Genomic DNA, 26,556 nt, shown 5'->3' on the forward strand with positions numbered 1-26,556 from the left:
TTTGCCTTGCTTTATTGTTCTTTGTAGGAGTCTTGGGCTTCAAAAAGCTAGCCCTGAATTGCTGGAAATGGAAATCCTCCCATTTCCATACTTTAATTACCAACCAAATCCATCTCTCTGGTTAACCCTTCTCCTAACCTCCAGATATGTATTTTGAACTGCTTAATGGACATCCCGTAGTTATCTCAAACTCAACTTATCCAAAATTGAATTGATCAGTCCTCAATCCCGCTGTCTTCAACATTTTGTATCACTGCAGCTGTCACCCAATCCAGAAACTTTGGGCTTACTTTAGATTCTTAACATTCGTAGCTTACATTTAATCAGTCAACAAATTTAAAACTTCCTCTTTTTCATTTCTTGTTTGAATAATTGTGATGGTTATCCATTATTCTCTTCCAGTCTCCAGCTGCTCTTCTCAAATTTATTCTTTCCAATGCATTCCCCTTTATTTCACACTTGTCCACAAATGTAAACCTGAGTCGATAATCTCCCTACTTAGAACTCTTCAATGACTCCCTACTGTCAGCAAGTTATAGTTCTTATATTTTAATTGATTCTTTTGCATGAGCTAATTCTTCTATTTGAAACACCCTCCCCACCTTCCAATTTGCTTGGTAAATTCCTATTAATCACCTTCTCAGAGAGCATATCCTTCACTAATACTGTAGGCTCTCTTATTTCCCAACAGGATCATTCTCTCTTCTGTGCTACATCTATTTTTTCTTACCTCTGTTAATGCTTGCATCACACTGCATAGTCTTGTTTTGTTACCTGTTTTTTCTCTCCCCTAGAACAGGTGCCTTATTATTCTTTAATACTCCAGGGTTTAATATATCCACTGGCAAATAGTACACACTCAATGTGAGTTGAACTGAAATAAATGAACTAGGCATTGGACTTTTTAGAAGGAAGCAATCTTAATTTACAGTATTAGATTACAACTGATAAAGCATCTTGAAAGACAAAGGTAGAAAACAAACCAACAAGCAACAGACCTCTTAAAAGAGAGCTACATGTACCCACTGACATGATTAGTGCTACTGACCCAAGGCTTTCTGAAGTAATGTTCCATACAGGAGTGGAGGGTGAATCTGAATTCAGAACAGATACCCCAGGAAATTCTCCTTATTGTGGAAAGGCAGTTAGTTTGCTTTGAGAAGCTACTGAACAGATGATCTAAGCAATGACAGGGAATAAGAAGCAAGGGGAATGAAGGGGGAAGAAAGACAGCAGAGACTTTCAGGGAGGAAGGAACTTTAATGAGGCAAGGAGAGGCCAAAGATGAACACTGAAGGGAATATGAATCGGAGGCCTTTTTGATTCACTCTTTTCTCAGTAGAAGCTAGTTCAGGTATAAAAAGCTCAGACTGTGAAATGTGCTCTTTACCTGTAGGGACATAAATTATTTCAAGTTTCCCAAGAATTCTATAAAATCACACTCCAGATATTTATAGCATGTGCTCTAAAGAAAATCACAAATCTTTTTTTGTTGTCTCTTACAAAAGCTTCATTATAGAGAGTTGACAGCTACTTAGGACATCTAGATAACAAATTCTTCCTCTTAGTAATTTCATATTTAAATAGGAAAAAGCTCTCTCCTTGGAGCCTAGAAAAATATGTGCAGGGACATTTCTTGAATACTGAGGAAAAAAATCCAACTTTTTTTTTGTATTTTCTTTTGCACTAAATCTCTGGGCTTTGTAGCAGCTTTGTTATACAGAGATAACATTAGGGCCCATATCAGGTATCAGCACCAGGAAAAATCTTACATTTCAAGTTTTCAAAAAGTGCTCTCAGCTTCTTCTGCAGGTGTTAGAGCATCTTCATTACGTGGACTCTGGAAAAAAAAATTAATCTCTTACAAATCACGTCATTTTCTTAAACTCATATAAGTAATAAATACATTTTTTTAAAATAATATAGGCAATATTGATGTTTACAGGGTAAAATGTTAAAATGCCATTTGTCTTCACTCCCCACCTCAACCCACTCTTTTAATTCCTATTGAATCACTTTCAACTTTAGCATATTTATAGAATTTTATAATAAAAAAAACCCATGTTTTTCTTGAACATGAACAGATGCCACCATTCCAGAATTCCCTTCTCATGACATCTCCCAATTATTACCTATTCTTTCCCTCTTAAGGAAACCTCTATCTTGACTTTTAGGTAATTAAACCTTACTTTTCTTTCTAGTTTTACCAACTAAGCATGCATTCTTAAATATTCTAGCCTAGCTTTATTTTTGCCTGGTTTCAAAATTCATGTGAATGGTGTAAAGTATGTATTATTTTGAATCTGCCTTTTCATACTTTTTTATATTAGTGAGATAATCCAAGTTAAGTGTAGTTATAGTTCATTTCAATTGTTATGTAGAAATCTGTTGGTAGAATATACTTCAATTTATTCACCATTAACTCATTTGGGTTGTTTCCACTTTGGGGCCTTTATAAATAATACTGCTATAACTATTTCTATATCTTGGTACATAGGTGCAGACATTTCTGTTATGTATATACCAAAGATTAAAATTACTCATCACAGGATATGCACATCTTCACCTTTAGTAGAAAATGTTCAAAAGGTTTTCAAAGTGGTTGAAATAATTTATACTCCTACCAGGAGTGTGTGATAGATTTCTTTTATCCATAGTCCTTGCCAGCATTTGGAATTATCAGTATTTTGAAATTTAGTCATTTTTATAGATACATAATAGTAGTTTAATGTAGTTTTATTTTAATGTTATTATTGAAATAGTTGGATTTATATCTGACTTTTTTTTATTGGTTTTCTAGGAGTCTCAAGTCTTTTGTGTTCCTCTTTTTTAATTGAAGAGATACTTTCTATATACCATTTTAATTCTTTTGTCCACTTTTTACTGTATTTTAGTTTTCTTAGATGTTGCTCTAGGGATTACAATATGCATCTTAATTTACCCCAATCTACTTCAATTAATACTAATTTAATTTCAGTAAAATATGGCATCTTTCTTACATATAGCTCTATTCCTTCTCTCTTCCATTGTACTATTTTCAAATATATTACATCTAAATATGTAATATATACTCAACATATAATACATGTAAATATATAATATACACTCAATGGTATATATAATATATACTCAAAATACAGTGTTGCAATTATTGCTTTATGTAATCTGATCTCTTTTAAAAATTTAGGAGAAACTATATATCCATAGAGAAGAGATTGGCAGGCAGTCTGTGACATGTGGGCCAAACCTGGCCTAATTCTTATCTTTATAAATAAAGTTCTATTGGAACAAAGCCATGCCCAGTTATTTATGTAAATAAAAAAATGCCTGCTTTTGTGCTATAAGGCAGGGTTGAGTAGTTGTAGCAGATGGAATTAAGGATGCTAATCAGTTTACCTTTTTAAGAAGTTATCCCGGTTTGTCTGGGTAGGCCCAGGGCAATTTATGCAACTGTCTTTTAAGTCCACTGAGAAGAAAACACGATGGATATATTTATGCTGTGCTTTATAATTATCTACACACTTATATTTACAGTTGTTCTTCACTTTTTTGTGTGTATTTGAGTTCCATCTGATGTTACTTCCTTTAAGTGTAAAGTAACTTCCATTAGTATTTCTTGTAAGGAAGTACTATTAATTACATTCTTCATCTTTGTTCATCCATGCATGTCTTTATTTCAACTTCTGAAGACAGTTTTAATGGATATTGTTTTAGTTTACTAGGCTGCTCAAGAAATATCATGAAATGGTTGGGTTAAACAATGGAAATTTATTTGCTAATGGTTTTGAGGCTAAAAGAAAGTCCAATTCATGGCGTCTTCAATTCTCCCCAAAAACTGTGGCATTTTGGGGCTGGTGACTCTTGGTCCTTCGCTTGTCACATGGCAGTGCACATGGTGGCCTCTCCTGGCTTCTCTGTTCTCTTCTGGGTTTTTTCTTGATTTCAGCTTCTTACTTCCTGTGGCATTCTCTCACTGTCTGAATTTCATTCTGCTTATAAAGGACTCCAGTAATAGGATTAAGACTCATTCTTAATGGGCTAGGCCACACTTTAACCGAAGTAATCTAATCAAAAGGTCCTACTTACAATGGGTTCACATCCACAAAAATACATTCAATTTAAGAACATGCTTTTCTGGGGTACATACAACTTCAAATCACCACAGACACAGAATTCTTGTTTGGCAGATCCCCCCCCCCCCCTTTAATATGCCATCCCACTATCTTCTGGCTTCAGTTGTTTCTGAGGAGAAGTCTTCTGTTAACCTTATCGTGGTTCCCTTGTATACAGAGTCATTTTGTTTCTTCCACTTTCAAGGTTTTCTCTTTTTTGCATCAGTTTGATTCTGATATGTCTAGGTGTGTATCTCTTTGTGTTTATTCTACCTGGAGATAGATTCTTAAATGTCTAGATTAATATTTTTCATGAAATTTGGGAGGCTTTTGGCCAATATTTCTACAATTTTTTTCTGCTCCTCACTACCCCTTTTATGGAACTCTCATATGTACATATGTCCCAAAGGTCTCTGAGGCTCTGTTCATTTTTCTTCATTTTCTTTCTTTCTCTTCTTCAGACTGGATGATCTTTATTGTTCTATTTTCTTGTTTGCTTATCTTGTCTTCTGTCAGCTCAAATCTGTTATTGAGCCTTTCTCGTGAGTTTTTCCCCTCATATATTATACTTTTCAACTCAAGGATTTTCATTTGTTTCTTTTTTATAATGTCTATCTCTATTTTATTGCTGTTCTCACTTGAGGAGTCATTGTTGCCATCCTTTCCTTTAATTATTTAAACATGGTTTCCTTTAGTTCTTTGAAATATTTGTGAAGTCCAACATTTTTTATCTCCTCACTCAAAAGACTATCTCTATTGACTGTATTTTTCAAGTGAATGAATCATTCTTTCCAATTTCTTTGCACAGGCCATACTTTTTTTTTGTTGAATCTGGAAATTTCAGATAATATAGCAACTTTGGATTTTGATTGTTCCCTCCCCCAACTCCCCTACTAAGAGGTAGTTGTTATTGTTTTTTTTTCCCCAAACTGACTTGTTTATACCAATTGTGTGGAATCTGTTTCCCTTGCATTGTGTTGCCTTTGATATATAGGCTCATTTTTTCCTGTTTTTAGTCTTCCTTTTTATTTTTAAGCCTGGCTTCCTAGGTTTCCAAACATTTTGTCAGCATAAGTGGTCAGCCTATGATTGGTCAGAGGTTGTGCTTAAACATGTTAAGCCAGCAAGACTTCAACCCTTTGCCAATACATCGGTGTAGCTTGAGACATGTACTCGAAGTTTAGGCAGTTTAAAAGTTTGACCTTACTTTTACTTTGTGTTGGCAAGGCCTCTCATTTAGCCAGAGATGAATAGCTTACTGGGGACCTTTCTAGACTCCTTGGTGTATACATAAACTCACACATGTGTACAACCTTCCAGACCACTAGGGATAAGTAGGATATTATCAAGGCCTTCTTTGCCTTATCCTCTGGATTTCCTTGTTAAATTTCTGGTTGGCTGCTGATAAATTTCTTGCCCCAACTAGCACCGAATCACAGTCAGGCTATGTGTGCTGTTGGCCTTTCCTGACTTTTCACCACTGAGATCACTATTGTTTTTTTTTGTTTTTTTTTATCTTCATTTTATTGAGATATATTCACATACCACGCAGTCATACAAAACAAATCGTACTTTCGATTGTTTACAGTACCATTACATAGTTGTACATTCATCACCTAAATCAATCCCTGACACCTTCATTAGCACACATACAAAAATAACAAGAATAATAATTAGAGTGAAAAAGAGCAATTGAAGTAAAAAAGAACACTGGGTACCTTTGTCTGTTTGTTTCCTTCCCCTATTTTTCTACTCATCCATCCATAAACTAGACAAAGGGGAGTGTGGTCCTTATGGCTTTCCCAATCCCATTGTCACCCCTCATAAGCTACATTTTTATACAACTGTCTTCAAGATTCATGGGTTCTGGGTTGTAGTTTGATAGTTTCAGGTATCCACCACCAGCTACCCCAATTCTTTAGAACCTAAAAAGGGTTGTCTAAAGTGTGCATAAGAGTACCCAGCAGAGTGACCTCTCGGCTCCTTTTGGAATCTCTCTGCCACTGAAGCTTATTTCATTTCCTTTCACATCCCCCTTTTGGTCAAGAAGATGTTCTCCGTCCCACGATGCCAGGTCTACATTCCTCCCCGGGAGTCATATTCCACATTGCCAGGGAGATTCACTCCCCTGGGTGTCTGATCCCACGTAGGGGGGAGGGCAGTGATTTCACCTTTCAAGTTGGCTTAGCCAGAGAGACAGGGCCACATCTGAGCAACAGAGGCATTCGGAAGGAGGCTCTTAGGCACAACCATAGGGAGGTCTAGCCTTTCCTTTGCAGCAACCGTCTTCCCAAGGGTAAAACCTATGGTAGAGGGCTCAACCCATCAAACCACCAGCCCCCTATATCTGTGGTCATGTTAGCAACCATTGAGGTGGGGTAGGCGAATACCCCTGCATTCTCCACAGGCTCCTCAAGGGGGCACTACATCTTTTTTTCCCCTTGTTTTTCTTTTTTTTAACTTTCCCTTCTTTTTTAAATCAACTGTATGAAAAAAAAGTTAAAAAGAAAACAAACATACAATAAAAGAACATTTCAAAGAGACCATAACAAGGGAGTAAGAAAAAGACAACTAACCTAAGATAACTGACTTACTTCCAACATGTTCCTAATTTACCCCAAGAAAGTTACATAATATAGCAACATTTCTGTGAACTTGTTCCTACTATATCCATCAGAAATTAACAGACCATAGTCATTCCTGGGCATCCCCAGAACGTTAAATAGCTTATCTGTTCTTCTTGGATTATTGTTCCCCCTTCCTTAATTGCTCTCTATTGCTAGTTCCCCTACATTCTACATTATAAACCATTTGTTTTACATTTTTCAAAGTTCACATTAGTGGTAGCATATAATATTTCTCTTTTTGTGCCTGGCTTATTTTGCTCAGCATTATGTCTTCAAGGTTCATCCATGTTGTCATATGTTTCACGAGATCGTTCCTTCTTACTGCCGTGTAGTATTCCATCGTTTGTATATACCACATTTTATTTATCCCCTCATCTGTTGAAGGACATTTGGGTTGTTTCCATCTCTTGGCAATTGTGAATAATGCTGCTATGAACATTGGCGTGAGGATATCTGTTCGTGTCACTGCTTTCCGATCTTCCGGGTATATACCGAGAAGTGCAATCGCTGGATCGAATGGTAACTCTATATCTAGTTTTCTAAGGAACTGCCAGACTGACTTCCAGAGTGGCTGAACCATTATACAGTCCCACCAACAATGAATAAGAGTTCCAATTTCTCCACATCCCCTCCAGCATTTGTAGTTTCCTGTTTGTTTAATGGCAGCCATTCTAACCAGTGTTAGATGGTATCTCATTGTGGTCTTAATTTGCATCTCTCTAATAGCTAGTGAAGCTGAACATTTTTTCATGTGTTTCTTGGCCATTTGTATTTCCTCTTCAGAGAACTGTCTTTTCATATCTTTTGCCCATTTTATAATTGGGCCGACTGTACTATTGTCATTGAGTTGTAGGATTTCTTTATATATGCAAAATATCAGTCTTTTGTCAGATACATGGTTTCCAAAAATTTTTTCCCATTGAGTTGGCTGCCTCTTTACCTTTTTGAGAAATTCCTTTGAGGTGCAGAAACTTCTAAGCTTGAGGAGTTCCCATTTATCTATTTTCTCTTTTGTTGCTTGTGCTTTGGGTGTAAAGTCTAGGAAGTGGCCGCCTAATACAAGGTCTTGAAGATGTTTCCCTACATTATCTTCTAGGAGTTTTATGATACTTTCTTTTATATTGAGATCTTTGGTCCATTTTGAGTTAATTTTTGTGTAGGGTGTGAGGTAGGGGTCCTCTTTCATTCTTTTGGATATGGATATCCAACTCTCCCAGCCCCATTTGTTGAAAAGACCATTATGACTCAGTTCAGTGACTTTGGGGGCCTTATCAAAGATCAGTCGGCCATAGATCTGAGGGTCTATCTCCGAATTCTCAATTCGATTCCATTGATCTATATGTCTGTCTTTGTGCCAGTACCATGCTGTTTTGGCAACTGTGGCTTTATAATAAGCTTCAAAGTCAGGGAGTGTAAGTCCTCCCACTTCGTTTTTCTTTTTTAGAGTGTCTTTAGCAATTTGAGGCATCTTCCCTTTCCAAATAAATTTGATAACTAGCTTTTCCAAGTCTGCAAAGTAGGTTGTTGGAATTTTGATTGGGATTGCATTGAATCTGTAGATGAGTTTGGGTAGAATTGACATCTTAATGACATTTAGCCTTCCTATCCATGAACATGGAATATTTTTCCATCTTTCAAGGTCCCCTTCTATTTCTTTTAGTAGAGTTATGTAGTTTTCTTTGTATAGGTCTTTTACATCTTTGGTTAAGTTTATTCCTAGGTACTTGATTTTTTTAGTTGCTATTGAAAATGGTATCTTTTTCTTGAGTGTCTCTTCAGTTTGTTCATTTCTAGTATATAGAAACATTACTGACTTATGTGCATTAATCTTGTATCCCGCTACTTTGCTAAACTTGTTTACTAGCTCTAGTAGATGTATCGTCGATTTCTCAGGGTTTTCTAGATATAAGATCATATCATCTGCAAACAATGACAGTTTTACTTCTTCTTTTCCAATTTGGATGCCTTTTATTTCTTTGTCTTGCCGGATTGCCCTGGCTAGCACTTCCAGCACAATGTTGAATAACAGTGGTGACAGTGGGCATCCTTGTCTTGTTCCTGATCTTAGAGGGAAGGCTTTCAGTCTCTCACCATTGAGTACTATACTGGCTGTGGGTTTTTCATATATGCTCTTTATCATGTTGAGGAAGTTTCCTTCAATTCCTACCTTTTGAAGTGTTTTTATCAAAAATGGATGTTGGATTTTGTCAAATGCTTTTTCAGCATCTATTGAGATGATCAATTGATTTTTCCCTTTTGACTTGTTAATGTGTTGTAATACATTGATTGATTTTCTTATGTTGAACCATCCTTGCATGCCTGGAATGAACCCCACTTGGTCATGGTGTAAGATTTTTTTAATGTGACTTTGGATTCGATTTGCAAGTATTGTGTTGAGGATTTTTGCATCTATATTCACTAGGGAGATTGGCCGGTAGTTTTCCTTTTTTGTAGCATCTTTGCCTGGTTTGGGTATTAGATTGATGTTAGCTTCATAAAATGAGTTAGGTAGTGTTCCATTTTCTTCAATGTTTTGAAAGAGTTTGAGTAAGATTGGTGTCAGTTGTTTCTGGAAAGTTTGGTAGAATTCCCCTGTGAAGCCATCTGGCCTTGGGCATTTATTTGTGGGAAGATTTTTGATGACTGATTGGATCTCTTTGCTTGTGATGGGTTGGTTGAGGTCTTCTATTTCTTCTCTGGTCAGTCTAGGTTGTTCATATGTTTCCAGGAAATTGTCCATTTCCTCTACATTATCCAGTTTGTTGCCATACAGTTGTTCATAACATCCTCTTATAATTTTTTTAATTTCTTCAGGATCGGCAGTTATGTCACCATTTTCATTCATTATTTTGTTTATATGGGTCTTCTCTCTTTTTGATTTTGTCAGTCTAGCTAGGGGCTTGTCAATCTTGTTGATCTTCTCAAAGAACCAACTTTTGGTGATATTTATCCTCTCTATTGTTTTTTTGTTCTCTATGTCATTTATTTCTGCTTTAATCCTTGTTATTTCTTTTCTTGTACTTGGTTTAGGATTGGTTTGCTGTTCATTTTCTAGCTTCTTCAGTTGATCCATTAGTTCTTTGATTTTGGCTCTTTCTTCCTTTTTAATATATGCATTTAGTGCTATAAATTTCCCCCTTAGCACTGCTTTTGCTGCATCCCATAGGTTTTGGTATGTTGTGTTCTCATTTTCATTTGTCTCTATATATTTCGCAATTTCTCTTGCTATTTCTTCTTTAACCCACTGATTGTTTAGGAGTGTGTTGTTTAACCTCCAGGTATTTGTGAATTTTCTAAGTCTCTGATGGTTATTGACTTCTAATTGTATTCCATTGTGGTCAGAGAATGTGCTTTGAATAATTTCAATCTTTTTAAATTTATTGAGGCTTGTTTTATGTCCCAGCATATGATCTATTCTGGAGAAAGTTCCATGAGCACTAGAAAAGTATGTGTATCCTGGTGATTTGGGATGTAATGTCCTGTATATGTCTGTTAAATCTAATTCATTTATCAGATTGTTTAGGTTTTCAATTTCCTTATTGGTCTTCGGTCTGGTTGATCTATCTATAGGAGAGAGTGATGTGTTGAAGTCTCCCACAATTATTGTGGAAACATCAATTGCTTCCTTCAGTTTTGCCAGTGTTTCTCTCATGTATTTTGTGGCACCTTGTTTGGGTGCATAGACATTTACGATTGTTATTTCTTCTAGCTGAATTGCCCCTTTTATTAGTATGCAGTGGCCTTCTTTGTCTCTCAAAACATCCCTGCATTGGAAGTCTATTTTATCTGAGATTAATATTGCTACACCTGCTTTCTTTTGGCTGTAGCTTGCATGAAATATTTTTTTCCATCCTTTCACTTTCAGTTTCTTTGTGTCCCTGTGTCTAAGATGAGTCTCTTGTATGCAACATATTGATGGTTCATTTTTTTTGATCCATTCTGCGAATCTATATCTTTTAATTGGGGAGTTTAATCCATTTACATTCAACGTTATAACCGTGAAGGCATTTCTTGAATCGGCCATCTTATCCTTTGGTTTATGTTTGTCATATATATTTTTCCCCTCTCTCTATTAATATCCTTTATTGTACCCATACCGAATCTCTTTAGTACTGAACCTTTCTCCAAGTCTCTCTGTCCTTTCTTTGTTTCTCTGTCTGCAGGGTCCCCTTTAGTATCTCCAGTAGGGTTGGTCTCTTGTTAGCAAATTCTCTCAGCATTTGTTTGTCTGTGAAAAATTTAAGCTCTCCCTCAAATTTGAAGGAGAGCTTTGCTGGATAAAGTATTCTTGGCTGGAAATTTTTCTCACTCAGAATTTTAAATATATCGTGCCACTGCCTTCTCGCTTGCATGGTGGCTGCTGAGTAGTCACTACTTAGTCTTATGCTGTTTCCTTTGTATGTGGTGAATTGCTTTTCTCTTGCTGCTTTCAGAACTTGCTCCTTCTCTTCTGTGTTTGACAGTGTGATCAGTATATGTCTCGGAGTGGGTTTATTTGGATTTATTCTATTTGGAGTTCACTGAGCATTTATGATTTGTGTATTTATGTTGTTTAGAAGATTTGGGAAGTTTTCCCCAACAATTTCTTTGAATACTCTTCCTACACCTTTACCCTTTTCTTCCCCTTCTGGGACACCAATGAGTCTTATATTCGGATGTTTCATATTATCTATCATATTGCTGAGGTCCATTTCGATTTTTTCATTTTTTTTCCCCATTCTTTCTTTTATGCTTTCAATTTCCATTCTGTCATCTTCCAGGTCACTGATTCGTTGTTCAACTTCCTCTAGTCTTGTACTATGAGTGTCCAGAATCTTTTTAATTTGGTCAACAGTTTCTTTAATTTCCATAAGATCATCCATTTTTTTATTTAGTCTTGCAATGTCTTCTTTATGCTCTTCTAGGGTCTTCTTGATTTCCTTTGTATCCCATACTATCGTCTCATTGTTCATCTTTAGTTCTTTGAGTAGCTGCTCTAGGTGCTGTGTCTCTTCTGATCTTCTGATTTGGGTACTTGGGCTTGGGTTATTCATATCGTCTGTTTTTTTCATATGCTTTATAATTTTCTGTTGTTTTTGGCCTCGTGGCATTTGCTGAACTTGATAGGGTTCTTTTAGGATTTGTAGACCAATTGAAGTCCTTATCTCTAATTTATCAGATCTACAGCTTTATGGAGTACACTTTCTCTAACTAACCAGCAGGTGGCGTCCACGAGCCACCTGTTCTCCACAAGCCAGTTCTCCCCTGCTTAGCCTTTTTGGTGAGTGGGGGAGTGAGTCTTGTGGGGTCCAATTGGTGTACGAAGCTTGCGTGTGTAGTTGGTGTTGCCCGCTCTGTATATGGGGAGTGTTTCTGGGTAGTCAGGGAGGGGGGGGTGGCCCTAACAATCAAATCTCTCTGGTGATCCTAGAGTTTTAAAGCTGCTGCAATAGTCTAATCCTTCAGTTCAGTCCTGCCACAGTTTGTCTCTGCCACTGACCCACTAGTCCTTGGTATTGGCGTATGGCTCCTGAGACTTGCAAGTGGGCCCCTCTTCCAGGCTGTGCACCCCAGGTCCTCTGTTGAGGGATGACTGTGCTATGTCACAGGTGAGTGCCATTCCCCCAGGGCAGTTCTGGGCTGCTGGGCTGTGTAGGGAGGCTCCCAGTCTGCTGAAATGATGGCTGAATGGGGCTTTGTTAATTCACACTGCTCCACCTTCCCAACTCTGGGACAATCAGCTGAGGTTGCAGGGAAGGCTAATGTCCACACCCAGTTTTGTGGTGTGTGCCTGTTATTTGAAGCACTTCCGTCACACTGGGTTGTCTGGGGCAGCTCTGGGCTATGGGGCTGGCAATGGGCAGGAGTGTTTCCTGTCCACCAGGATGATGGCTGTGAGCGGACACCCCCCTTTTCTTGGGAAGTTGTGGTGTTTAGTGAATTTTCTCAGCCACTGGATTATTGCCTTTTGTCTCAGAGCTCTCTTAGTTCTGCTCTTGTCTTGACCTGCCCAAATTGCAAGTCTTTGAAGCTTTCTGTATTGGGCTTCTTAGAGTAATTGTTTTAGAAAAAGAAAAAAGGATTAAAAAAAAAGGGCCCTCCTCAGAGATCTAATGGGTTATTGAAATGCTAAGAGACAAAGCAATTAGGGCCATTAAGGAAAGGTCCACAGGGCAGAGAGATCAGCTTTTCTTCGGGATTTGCATATGCGCCTCAGGGCCTGAGCTCTGCCCTTCCCCTTTCTATGTTCACCAGAACTCCAAAAATCCTCCGCTTTTATTTTGGAGTTTTTCGTGTTGTTTTTTTTTTCTATGCCTGTCTCCTCTCTGCTGGGCTGGCTGCTCTCAGATTCTCTGGTGTCTGGTCTCAGTCTATCTATGGTTGGAGTTTGGATCAGTAGAATGAGTTTCCGATAAGGGCTGCCACTGCAGTTCTCCCTTCTCCTTCCCGGAACTGACAGCCCCTCCTCCCACGGGACTGAGCCTGGCAGGGAGGGGCGCGGGTCCCCTGGCCGCAAAAACTTACAGATTTCGCTGATCTCAGCAGTTCCACGTTTTCATGAGTGTTGTATGAAGTATGCCCAAGGTCGGATTGCTCTGTGGTGTGCAGTCCATGCAGTTACTGGCTTTCTACCTACTTTCCTGGAGGAGTAACTAAAACATACAGCTCACCAGTCCGCCATCTTTCCCCACCTCACTATTGTTTTTAATAACACACCTGGTCGTGAAACTTTCTGTGCTCTGCTACAAATAAAATCAGTCCCCTTCATCAGTAAGGGTGCTGATCCTCACAGTCTGACTCACCCAGGTAGACTTCACAATGGAGCTGGGGGGGGGGGGTGGTGGGAATGGGAGCAGCCAGGGCTAAAATGCCACAGACATCCACAATTCTTACTGAGATTCAATAGATTTTCTTAAGTAAATGCTTCTTAATTTGTTGTATGCATTTGGTCAATTTCCAGAGTCCTTAAGTGGTTTATTGACAATTTGGTCTGGTTTTACCATTTCTTTTAGGGATACGATTTGTCATGTCCTCACTCAGGCATTATGAATCTCTCACCCTATTCCCTATTCTTGGAACACTCTTCTCCCAGTTATTCCTGCACTCTAATTAGGAACCACTCAGAGTGGTCTTCCCTGACCATCCTATGTAAAATAGCTTTTGCCTTATTTCCTAACTCTGCTTTATTTTCTACATAGTATTTTCTACTTCTTGACATATATATGTGTGCGTGTGTGTGCATACTTGTTTGTTTACTGTCTGTTTCACCACTGGAATGCAAGCTTCTTGAGGGTAGGGACATTGTCATTGTTCAGCTTTGCACCCTTAGTACTTATTACAATGCCTAGAAATAGTATGCCTTCAATAAATATCTGTGAAAGAAAGAATGAATGTTAGCTACCTAGTTTATTTTCAAGCTTGTGAAAAAATAATAATTCTCATAAACTTCTGTTAGTATTGTGAATTGTTACAGTATTTTGGGATGATATTAACTGACCCTGCAATTACATTTCTAGGCATTAACTACCTACAGAAATACTAGCTGGGCACATAAAGATACACATATTGGGATGTTCACTGCAGCATTGTTTAAAATTTAGAAAAACGAGAAACAGACCCAAATATGCAGTAATAAGGGACTGTTAAAATAAAGACGAAGGAAAATAATGCATCTATTAAAAAGCATTGTTTAGATGTTATGTAACAGAAGTTGTTTATGCGAGTTGAGAAAAATGCATAGGGCAAAACAATATGATCACACAATTAATTAAAAACAAAACCGTGTGTTTGTGTTTTTGTGTCGATTGGGTTATGTGAGTATGAAAGGGCAATTACAATGGGTATGAAGGGGCAATTACTTTTTACTCTATACTTTTTTTTTTCATTTTTATTGATATTGTTCAGATACCATACAATTATCCAAAGATCCAAAGTGTACAATCACTTGCCCCTGGGTACCCTCATACAGCTGTGCATCCATCACACTTAATTTTTGTTCAATTTTTAGAAACTTTTCATTACTCCAGACAAGAAATAAAGTGAAAGATGAAAAAAAAAAAAAAAAAAAAAAAAGAAAAGGAAACTCTAATCCTCCCCTATCCCTAACCAACCCCTCTCAATTGTTGACTCGTAGTATTGATATAGTACATTTGTTACTGTTTATGAAAAAATGTTGAAATACTACTAACTGTAGTATATAGTTTGTAATAGGTATATAGTTCTTCCCTATATGCCCCTCTATTATTAACTTCTAATTGTATTGTCATACATTTGTTCTGGTTCATGGAAGTGATTTCTAGTATTTGTACAGTTGATCATGGACATTGTCCACCATAGGATTCAGTTTTATACATTCCCATCTTTTGACCTCCAACTTTCCTTCTGGTGACATATATGACTCTGAGCTTCCCCTTTCCACCTCATTCACACACCACTCGGTGCTGTTAGTTATTCTCACATCTTGCTACCAACACCCCTGTTCATTTTCAAACATTTAAGTTCATCCTAATTGAACATTCTGCTCATACTAAGCAACCATTTCCCATTCTTCAGCCTCGTCCTATATCTTGGTACCTTATATTTCATATCTATGAGTTTACATATTATAATTAGTTCCTATCAGTGAGACCCTGCAATAATTGTCCTAATGTGTCTGGCTTATTTCACTCAGTATATTGCCCTTGAGGTTTTGTCACCAACCCATTGTTTTTTAATATGGTTTTGTTCACTCACCATACATTCCATCCCAAGTAAATAATCGATGGTTTTCTGCATGGTCATACATTTATGTGTTCACCACCTTCACCATTATCTATATAAGAGCATCTACATTTCTTCCACAAGACAGGAGGGAGAGTCAAAGAAGGTAGAGAGGCAAAAGAAAGAGGAAAAAAAAAAGACAGCTAGGAAGCAGCAAAAGGAAAAATAACCTTAAATCAAAGTAGAATAAAGAATCAGACAATACCACCAATGTCAAGTGTCTAACATGCCTCCCCTATCCCCCCTCTTATCTGCATTCACCTTGGTATATCACCTTTGTTACATTAAAGGAAGCATAATACAATGATTCTATTAGTTACAGTCTCTAGTTTATGCTGATTGCATCCGTCCCCCAGTGCCTCCCCATTTTTAACACCTTGCAAGTTTGACATTTACTTGTTCTCCCTCATAAAAGAACATATTTGTACATTTTATCACAATTGTTGAATACTCTAGATTTCACCAAGTTACACAGTCCCAGTCTTTATCTTTCCTCCTTTCTTGTGGTGTCTCACATGCTCCCACCTTCCTCTCTCAACCGTATTCATAGTTACCTTTGTTCAGTGTACTTACATTGTTGTGCTACCATCTCCCCAAATTGTGTTCCAAACCATGCACTCCTGTCTTCTATCACTGTGTAGTGCTCCCTTTAGTATTTCCTGTAGGACAGGTGTCTTGTTCACAAAGTCTCTCATTGTCTGTTTGTTAGAAAATATTTTGAGCTCTCCCTCATATTTGAAGGACAGCTTTGCTGGATACAGGATTCTTGGTTGGCGGTTTTTCTCTTTCAGTATCTTAAATATATCACACCACTTCCTTCTTGCCTCCATGGTTTGTGCTGAGAGATCTGCACATAGTCTTATTAAGCTTCCTTTGTATGTAATGGATTGCTTTTCTCTTGCTGCTTTCAGGATTCTCTTTGTCTTTGACATTTGATAATCTGATTATTAAGTGTCTTGGCGTAGGTCCATTCATATCTCTTCTGTTTGGAGTACGCTGCGCTTCTTGGATCTGTAATTTTATGTCTTTCATAAGAGATGGGAAATTTTCATTAATTATTTCCTCTATTATTGCTTCTGCCCCCTTTCCCTTCTCTTCTCCTTCTGGGACACCAATGATACGTACATTATTGTACTTTCTTTCATCCTTAAGTTTCCGGAGACGTTGCTCATATTTTTTCATTCTTTTCTCCATCTGCTCCTTTGCATGTAGGCTTTCAGGTGTTTTGTTCTCCAGTTCCTGAGTGTCTTCTTCTGCCTCTTGAGATCTGCTGTTGTATGTTTCCATCGTGTCTTTCATCTCGTGTTGTGACTTTCATTTCCATAGATTCTACTAGCTGTTTTGAACTTTTGATTTCTGCTGTATACATGCCCAGTGCTTCCTTTACAGCCTCTATCTCTTTTGCAATATCTTCTCTAAACTTTTTGATTTGATTTAGCATTAGTTGTTTAAATTCCTGTATCTCAGTTGAAGGGTACGTTTGTTCCTTTGACTTGGCCATAACTTTGTTTTTCTTAGTGTAGACTGTAATTTTCTGTTGTCTAGGCATGGTTTCCTTGGTTACCCCAATCAGGTTTTCCCAGACCAGAACAGGCTCAGGTCCCAGAGGGAAGAAATATTCAGTATCTGGTTTCCCTGCGGGTGTGTGTTAGAAAATTGCTCCACCCTTTGATGCCTCAGGTCACTGTGCTTTTCTGCCCAGCAAGTGGTGCCTGTCAGCCTATAATTCTTGACTGGTGTGAGGAGGTGTGGCCGTGTTCCCCCAGGCTCTGGGGTCTGGTTCTGAATGGAAAGGGCCCCACCCCTTTCCTCCTAGAGAATACAGAGCTCCCAGGTGGAGGTCATTAGCATTTCAATGGTCCCTCTCTCTGCTTGTGCTGTCTCCACCCTTCTCTGCTTCACAGCCCTGGAAACTGAAAATGACTGGGGCTTTCTCCACTGAGCCAAAAAAGAAACAGATAGTCCCCTTCAGATCCAGTCCAAGGTGACCCTCCAGCTCTCCCAGGTCAGTCGTCACCCAAAGCCTCTGTCTGTTTTTTGGGGATGCATACCTGTAGTGAGCAGTTCACACTCACTACTTAAAATGCCAGTTGAAGCTCAGCTGAGCTATATTCGCTTGCTGGGAGAGAGCTTCTCTCTGGCACCACGAGGCTTTGCAGCTCGGGCTATGGGGGAGGGGGTCCCACGACTTGGTTCCGCAGGTTTTACTTACAGATTTTATGCTGTGTTCTCGCGCATTCCTCCCAACTCAGGTTGCTGTATGATGAGTAGTTGGTCTTGTTTGTCCCCCTGCAGTTATTCTGGATTATTTACTAGTTGTTTCTGGTTTTTTGTTGTTCCAGGGGGACTACTTAGCTTCCACTCTTCTCTATGCCGCCATCTTGCCCCTCCGAGTCTACTCTATACTTTTTAAACTTTTTTATTGTTTCAAGTAATACTTTAGTAATTTTATAAACAATAAAAATAAAATAAAAAATTAAAGGTTAACATCACCACATTCCACTTTTATTGGTTCTAAATATATTGTTTCAATATACTTCATACCCTCATAGAGTGTGCTTGCTTAGAATTGAACATCTCTTTTAATTTGCCAGAGAGTAGATGAACACTTACCAAACCCATGTAGATCAGGATCGAGTATATTAATACAATAGAAAATTCCAATGGGTAGGAGAGCATTAAAATACGTGAAATTTCCCTACCAACTTTCTGAAACAAAAAATAGGGAGAAATCTTGCATTATTATCTTTAATAAGTGAAATCACATTCACTGATGGAAGTTTTAGTATAAGAGTCAAGGAAAAGAAGGAAAATAGGAAAAGTAGATAAACATCTTTCACCATTTTATCTCCCTAGACATTTTCACTCGTTTGTCTTCTGCTTTACTTTTCATTCTCTTAATTCATCATCTGAAGCATCTAGATTTGCTCTTCAGTACTCAGCATTCTTGTCTTACTTCTTACCACTCTTTATTCTTATTATTTTCCTCACAGAGTCCCTGGCACAGTTCACTATCCAAACTCTTCAATCAATAAGATTTGACTTTCCTGTTTCTAATGATAAGATGGCACCAAGAGATTTTTTAATTCATCAGGCAATCCTCATCTATTGAAACAGCTACTATTAATTATAAAAGTACTTAAATTTATATATATGGTGATATAAATTGCTGTAGTATCATATGAGGGATGAGTATATTCCAGAAGAGTTCAAGGAACAGCATTACACTGTTCACCTACTGTCTGAAGGCAAAAGGTGACTAACATTTGGGATAAATAGAACAAATCCCTTCTGTTGCTATTGGAAAGATATTCGCAACTATCACATCTGATTGGTGAGTTATACAAATGACATTAGTGTGTAACCTGAAAATAAATGTGATTTTTGTAATGGCTGTGAAAAGACAAGAATGATTTTCAGACCTAGGAAGAATAACATCATAATTCTCCTTCATTTTCTTTCCTTCCTCCTTCTTCTTTGGTTTATTTAACATCTTTCATATGCAGGACACTATCAAGTGGGAGGAACTAGATAGTAAGAATGGAATGATCCATAAATTTCTGCTTTACTGAGTTTATAATTAGAAGAAAAGACAGAAAGATAATCTAAGGTACATATGATAAAGTCAAATATGTTAAAATGGATAAAAATATGCTCTGTAATTATAGGGGCCACTTGTGCTGTAAGCCATTTGTGCTGGTTTGAGACTGTTGTGTACCCCAGGAAAGATGAAGTTCTTTTTATCCACTCTGGTGGGTGCAGACTTATTATGGGTGGGATCTTTTGATTAGATTATTTCCATGGAGGTGTGACCCTGTCTAGTCAAGTTGGGTCTTGATTAGTTTACTGGAGTCCTTAAGAGAGCTCAGGGGCAGAAACAGACTGAGGTACTTGGAGATATAGACAGAAAGACATTTGGAGATGCTCAGCTAAGAGATGAAGCCCAGAGTTTGCCCCAGAGAAGCTAAGAGAGGATCCCCAGAGACTTAAAGAGAAATATCCTGGGTGAATAAGCAAGGATGCACAGGAGATGAGAAAGAGAAGCTAAGAGAAACAGAAGCCCAACACATTTTGGAGAAAGCCATTTTGAAACCAGAATCCGGGAACAAAGGACCAGCAGACACCAGTCATGTGCCTTCCCAGCTGACAGAGGTGTTCTGGATGCCATCGGCCTTTCTTCGGGGAAGGTATCCTATTGTTGATGTCTTAATTTTGGACACTTTTATGGCCTTAAAACTGTAAACTTGTAATCTAATAAATCTCTTTTATAAAAGCCAATCCATTTCTGGTGTTTTGCATGCTGGTGGCTTTAGCAAACTGGAACACCATTCACATCCAAGAAGCCATCATAAAGAAACAGGGCCTTTGAAAGAAGAGTAAGACTGAGAATAGTGAAGTGGTGGATACAGCATTCTAGGTAGCTTTAAATTTTTTCTGTACTTGTTTCTTTGTAAATTATTTTACTCCAGAAGGAATTTAGTAGCATGAATTAAAAGTGTGGTCATGAAGACATAAAATAGAATTAATCATAAAGATAAAATATACATCATAATGACCTATGTTAAGCAGTTTCTTACTGTGACCAAAAAGCCAAATGCAAGAATGAACAAGAACTGTTTTGAGATAATGATAAAACAAGTTGAACTGAAGTATAGTGTTCATTTATGTAGGATAGTATCAGGAAAAAAAGTAAAAGATTGTAGAGGGTTTGAAACGCCAACATAAATAATTTTGATTTAATTTTGTTGGTAGAAACACATATACTCTTTTAGCTGGAAAGTACTTGTGATCTCAGCTGTCAAGTTATTTTGCCCACCTTCCTTAATGTATCTGGGCTGGTGTTATTCTCAGACAAACTCTCTCCTGGAAGTGACAAGATGGCTCCCAGATAAGGGGCTCAATTAGGAAAATAGCAAAGAGATAGGGACTGAGTTCTTGACACATGATTTGAGCCTCTGGGCCCAGCCTGAGTCAGTAAGCCCCTTTTCTGCTTAAGTTAATTTGGGTTGTATTTCCCATCACAACCAGGAAAGCCCTAATTAAGAAATAATAAAGAATAAACAGTACTTGGTAATTTGAAAGACAATGGAAAGAGAGGGGTTAAGGTTTACATCAAGGTTTTGAGCCTAGGAGACTGAAAGAAGGCAATCTAGCAGTACAGCACTTCCTTCTGAGGTGGTAAGTAATTTCCATTTAGTATCTGTTGAGTTTGAGATGACAGAAGCATATTTAAGTAGGAGAGTGAATCTGGCCTTTAGAGCAACAGGCCACGAGTTTGGAAGGCAGAACAGAGCAGTTAACTAAGAGGCATGAATTAGCATTTTCCCCATTTTAAGGATAGGGAAATTAAGGAATAGGGAAATAAAGCAACTTGTCCAAGGAGTCATACAGACAGTGAGTATTGGGAATAGTATTTGAATAAAGGCAGTCTGGTTCTGGAGTCTATACTCTTAACCACTTTGCAACATGAGAAGCATATTTCAGAGGTGTACCTTTTTGGGGATAGCTGAACCTATCTGCGAGCAATGATAACTTGATGAGTTTAAGGATTTAGCCTAGTCACTGGCTTGTATTAGAAAAGTTGGCATATGGAAAATCTTGTAAAATGTTGGCTGTTTTAGCAAATGTAGATATATAATTCTAAAGTACTACTGGGAAAAGATGGTGGGTTAGAGATGTAGGTCTAATATACAAATTCATTTCTTGTAACTAGTCACAGTAAACAAAGCTGAAACTTGTGAGTTGGGGAGATTGTGAAACTGATCATTATTAATTAATTAATTAATTAATTCAGATCAGATGAATACAGTTTGCAATGGTTTATAATATGATTGCAAATGGCAAGTCTTGGCAATTATGTCATATTTTAAACTGATGACTGCAAGCTTATGAATGAGCAGTAAGTTAAAATAACTTGACATATTCCTCCCTCCCTATTCTCTGCCTCCACATTAATATTGAAGAGTCCTCGACTGAATCTCCAGGGCAACTGCAGAATTTTCTTACAATTTTTAGGGAAGATCTGGTACAGGTTTATTTTAATCAATACATAATTAGTTACACACAGAGTCTATTTTGAGGTATTATTGCATCTTCTCTCATTTTCCAGTGTCCTCCAGGCTTTTACACTCCATTCTTGGATTTCTTCCACCGCTGGTCCTTTATAACTTACTGCAGGGAGGGGAAGGGAGTGTGTAGGGGAGCACAGGAGGTTTATTCCTCACCTACAATGATTCTTCTACTCATTACTGAAATTGTTATTTGTTTTGTTGGCAAATGACAAAGAGAAGTTCTACTCCAATCATTCCTCATTTTTAATGGAAGATTTTTATAAGAATTGCTAAAGTCTTTTGCAGCAAGAATATTCTGTGATTCTGAATTTTTAAAGCTAACACAATCAGTAAAGGTGCTCACATTTACTGGAGAATGTCAACTGTCTTAAAAAGAAATACACTTATTTCTGTGGTACAAAGTATGTGATTGGATATTCAATTAAATGGAAATAAGACAGGTATATGTATAGTTAGCTAGCATTTGTGGACTTAAAATTCATGTGAGACACGAAAACAGACTGTACATGAAAAGCTCTATGTTAAACTGACAGTTAGTAGGTGTCTACGGCTTGAACTGTATGTGTCAATAGCAGAATTCTTCTGTTGATTTTGGGAACGGTTTTGTGGCCCAGGATTATACCTTTCTTGAGTGACTTATCAGTGAACCCATGCCTAATGCCATCTATACATATGGCTGAAGACTTGAAATTTTTTACTTGTTTTATTTTAATTGGGTAAGTCAATGATTCAAACATACTATTCACATTTACAAAAAAACTTAGAATTATTTTTGAATTAAAACTTTAAATAAAGAGCTCATCATGAAATCAGAGTTTCCTGAGGACCAACATAAGCCTTATCTACTTCCAAACCACTGAAAAGAATCATTTTGAAATTACGATGTTCCTACAGAATTGGTTACTTACCGCTTGCCCATAATTCCTATATGACAGAGATCTAAAGTGAGATAATTCAATTATTGTTAGACATAATGCAACAACTGAAGCAACCATGCAAATAACGCACAGGATCAAAGCATTTGAAATCTGAAAAGAAGAAACAGGGTAAATGTATTATATTCAGAATAAACCACGTTGGTTAAATACTATGTACTCCTGAAAAAGTTATCAGGTTAAAACTTTGATCTAGTTTCTGAAGTTTTAGAAGTGTTAATACATTTGCCATTAGAGTAAAATCTTTTGCTGGTTTACACAAAACCCAGTGAAATGGAAGAACAACTGAAATACCATCAGACTCATACATATCAATCTTCCATTTGGGCTCAAAAATATTGTTTTACAGTATTCTGAGACAACTGGAAGAAAACCTGTAAGATATGGTATCAACAAAAAGGGTACCACTGCAAAAAAAAAAAGATGGAAAACTATTCCTTATGGAAATAAAACCAAATGGGAGTCAATGAGGTTTGGTCCTGGATTTTCATTATCTAGGGAAATCCATCAATGTATTTGGATATCAGGTTTTTAATCTGTAAAATTATTAGATTAGGCTAATTAATTTCGAAGATTTCTTTTAGTTCTAAGATTCTAAGATTTTTTTCTTTCATATAACTCCTATACATAGATGGACCTTTATTCTGGGCAGATCTGCCGATTTTGTTATAAGATGTAATCTTATTCCCAAACTGGATAGTTCAAAAAATGAACTTTTACAGGAGTATTATATCTATATAAAAAGACATTAGGTCCTATTAAATTTTTCTAATAGAAAAGCACATACAGTGTTAAAAGAAGGTAGAACACAAAAACAAAACAAAACACCTTTACTTAAATTGAGAAACTTTTATGCAAAACAACCACAATTCTAACTAATATAGGCTGTTTGTCCACATTAAAATATGTGTCCCTGGATTTTCACTTAATTCTTTCATTTATTTTACAGGTAGGGTAGATTCCTTCATTGTTTAGATATTCACTACTTTTTCACTAAAGCCCAATGTTTAGCTTTGTCACAAGTGATTTCCAGAGATACTCCAAACATTTCAACTTACCGAATTTTGACTTGGATACCTTGCTACTTTTATTATGAAGATTCCTGAAAGGATAAACTGGATATAAAAACATATATTTATAAATACTCATTGATAATGCTTGTCAACTTAAAATGTATTTTTAGCAATTCTCTCTTCTAAGTCCATTATATTTTATGACAGTAATAATATAGTAACAAAATATAAAGAAATTTCCCTATTTTTAGTTTTAGTAGAAGGGGCCAGGAGAAAATTTCCATGATGCAGCAAAGAATTGAAAGGTAGACAGTAGGGCCACTAGTAACAGACATACATTGAGGACAGTGGGCAGAATTCAGCTTATGGGATATGCCCAAGATGGCCTAAGCAGTCCTGAATTGGATGAAATTTGCTGCTATGTGTGCATGTTCTTTGAACTCATTTGATCTTTACTCCTGAAACTTCCTAATGAGATGATGCCACTGATTATAATTACATATCCACATATACATAGAGTGGTCCTATTCCAAATTGTGTATGTATATAATATATCTCTTAACTGAGAGTAGCCATTAGTAAGGTAACGGGCTATTCGTGTCTTTGCTTTTGTTTTTTTAGTTTCCATGCCAGGTTATTTTGTCTATTTCCAAGAAATGCAAAAGTATGACACATTGTTTTAAAGTGGGTTGTCCAATTACTTAGAAATATTCCTTTTGTCTTATCTATTTTAGTTGCTTTGTCAAAGGTCCAAGTCAAAGGCTAATTTGTAGAAAAATGGCGTTTATACTACACACCACCTATAAGAAGGCCAAACCTAAAGTTCAGAAACACCACAAGGATATCCTACATCTACATACTCAGCATTTCATTCTACAACAAAAGCTGAGATTTCTAAGGCGGTACACAGTGAAAGTAAGAAATAGCTCAGAACAGAGTGAGAATATCTTGTGATTTTAAAAATCCCTATCAAAGTTTATGACCTAAATGAGAAGTTTCATATTGGGTTACATTTAATTGAAATTTTAGATAATTTATTGTCTGAGCAAAAATCATGTTTTTATAACACAAAAGATTAAACACTTAAGGACACTCATCATTTATCTTGATTTTGGCCTGAAAATTCACTATTGTTCTATTTTTTTCTCAAGGCAGTGCTGTGAAACTTGTGGGCCAGTGTATAGATGCAGGGCATATCCCAGAGGCCACTGCTTCCTCTAGAGCCCTCTCAAGTGGTGGCCATTTTGTCTCCTACAGCCCCCATTACCATTGATCCTAAGAGTGGGTTAAGCAGTCTTCTTGTTCCTTATTGTTACTTCTAACCATTCTCTCTCCTCCAGCTTTGAATCAAATGTCATCAGATTCTATGATCCACTTTCCTACAAGGTTGAAGTCATCTACTGACTCCGTGGCTGCTCTTCTCTTTCTAGTTGATTTGAATTCTTGTGTCTCTGATTCTCTCTCTAATACCACTTAATCCTTGGTGATTTCAATACACACATAAATGGTCCTTCCAACAGCCTGGGCTGTGGTTCTTTGAAGTTCTCTCCTCCAATGCTTTGACTCTACCTCCCTATCTTAGTGACTCACTCCCATATTTATGCTCTTGGCCTTGTCTTTGACAATAACTAAAATACCTTCCAAATTTCAATTTCAAGTACCCCACTCTGACCACCACCTGCTGTCCTTCTGGCTCACGTCCTCTAGTCCTCCAACTCTAACAAACTTTTGATCCCATCTGGACCTATAATCTGAGACCCTTACCTCCTATTGTATTCTTCCTTCCTTTGGCAGTTTAAATTCCATGGTCAATCATTACATAGATTCACTTATATACACTCTCAACTCCTTTGTTCTTCTTGTTTTAATACAGTTGCTTGCTTAAGCCAAAATCCTGAGTAAATGTAGTTTTCCCCCTACTTTGTGACAACACCCATGTAGCTAGCTGAACATGGCCTGAAAAAGACACAACCATTTCGACCCATCTTGCTATACAATCATGTTTCTGAACCCATGAGCCCTTAATGCCGTACAGAAATTAATCCATTTTTCCATAATTCATGTACTCTCTCACTTTTCTTAGATGACTATTTTATATCCTCTTTCTTCAAAAAACCAGTCCTCTCTCCTATCTTCACTCTCAGCTCATGATCTTACTTCATAATTCCATGAGTTATCTGAAGCCATCAGAAGAAAACTTCTACAAAGTTCCAATGTACCTCTACCCACCATCAAAACTTGTACTTTCTCTCTGTTAATCTGTTTTTCCTTCCTATTATATACCTTGATACTATTACATTAGGGCTAGAAAATTCTTTGTTGTGGGTGCTGTCCCGTGCATTTTAGAGTGTTTAGCAGCATTTTAAGCCTCTGTTCACTAGATGCAAGTAGCACCCCAAACTCAGCTGTAAAAATCATGTTTCCAGAAATGTCCTCTGGGGAGCAAAATCAACCCCTAGTTGAGAATCAATGCTAGATATGAACTGTCCATGTGCCTAGGTATGGCCAACCTAAAATTCATCATCTCCTGCCTACACAGGTACATGGCTCCAACAATTGCCCCAGTACTTGTCTCATATCAAAGATTTTCTCTCTTGGCTCAGTTCCATCAACAGATATGTTATTTCTTCTAACTGACTGAAACATATAAGAAAACCCTCTCTTGATCCAACTTTCTGCCAGCTACCATCCCATTTCTTATACCACATTGCAGCAAAGTACTTGAACGAGTTGTCTGTATTTGTCTTTACTTGCCATCTCCAATTCTTTCTCTCTCATTATCTCTTAAACGAACTCTAATCAGGTTTTTGCTCCAATCCTTACACTGAAACTACTTGTCAGTCTCACTACTAGCTTCCATATTGCTAATTCTGTTCTCAGTTCCCATCTTACTTGATATAACAACAGAATTTTATGTAGTTGATCTTTTCCTATTCCTTGTAACACTTTCTTCATTTGGCTTCCAAGATGCCACACTCTCCAAGTTATTCTCCTACCTTATGACTGCCTAGAAACCACAAAAGAGGCACTGACAAATTTAGAAAATGTGTGAGCATGAA

At 37.3% G+C, this 26,556-nt stretch overlaps 1 protein-coding gene across 1 annotated transcript in view; it reads right to left on the reverse strand.

Annotated features, from left to right (window-relative positions):
• Nucleotides 1–1,255: 1,255 nt before the first annotated feature.
• MS4A13 (membrane spanning 4-domains A13) overlaps nucleotides 1,256–26,556 on the reverse strand; it is a 29,234-nt gene continuing 3,933 nt past the window's right edge. The window contains exons 3-7 of the mRNA XM_037840736.1: nucleotides 23,543–23,599; nucleotides 22,458–22,577; nucleotides 18,092–18,187; nucleotides 1,773–1,840; nucleotides 1,256–1,390 (exon numbers count right to left, since the gene is read on the reverse strand). Of these exons, the coding sequence (XP_037696664.1) occupies nucleotides 1,784–1,840; nucleotides 18,092–18,187; nucleotides 22,458–22,577; nucleotides 23,543–23,599 (330 nt within the window). The 3' untranslated portion in view covers nucleotides 1,256–1,390; nucleotides 1,773–1,783. The remainder of the gene's footprint in view (nucleotides 1,391–1,772; nucleotides 1,841–18,091; nucleotides 18,188–22,457; nucleotides 22,578–23,542; nucleotides 23,600–26,556) is intronic.

This window comes from Choloepus didactylus, chromosome 6 (genome assembly GCF_015220235.1).
Source record: "Choloepus didactylus isolate mChoDid1 chromosome 6, mChoDid1.pri, whole genome shotgun sequence".
Classification (NCBI taxonomy): domain Eukaryota; kingdom Metazoa; phylum Chordata; class Mammalia; order Pilosa; family Megalonychidae; genus Choloepus; species Choloepus didactylus.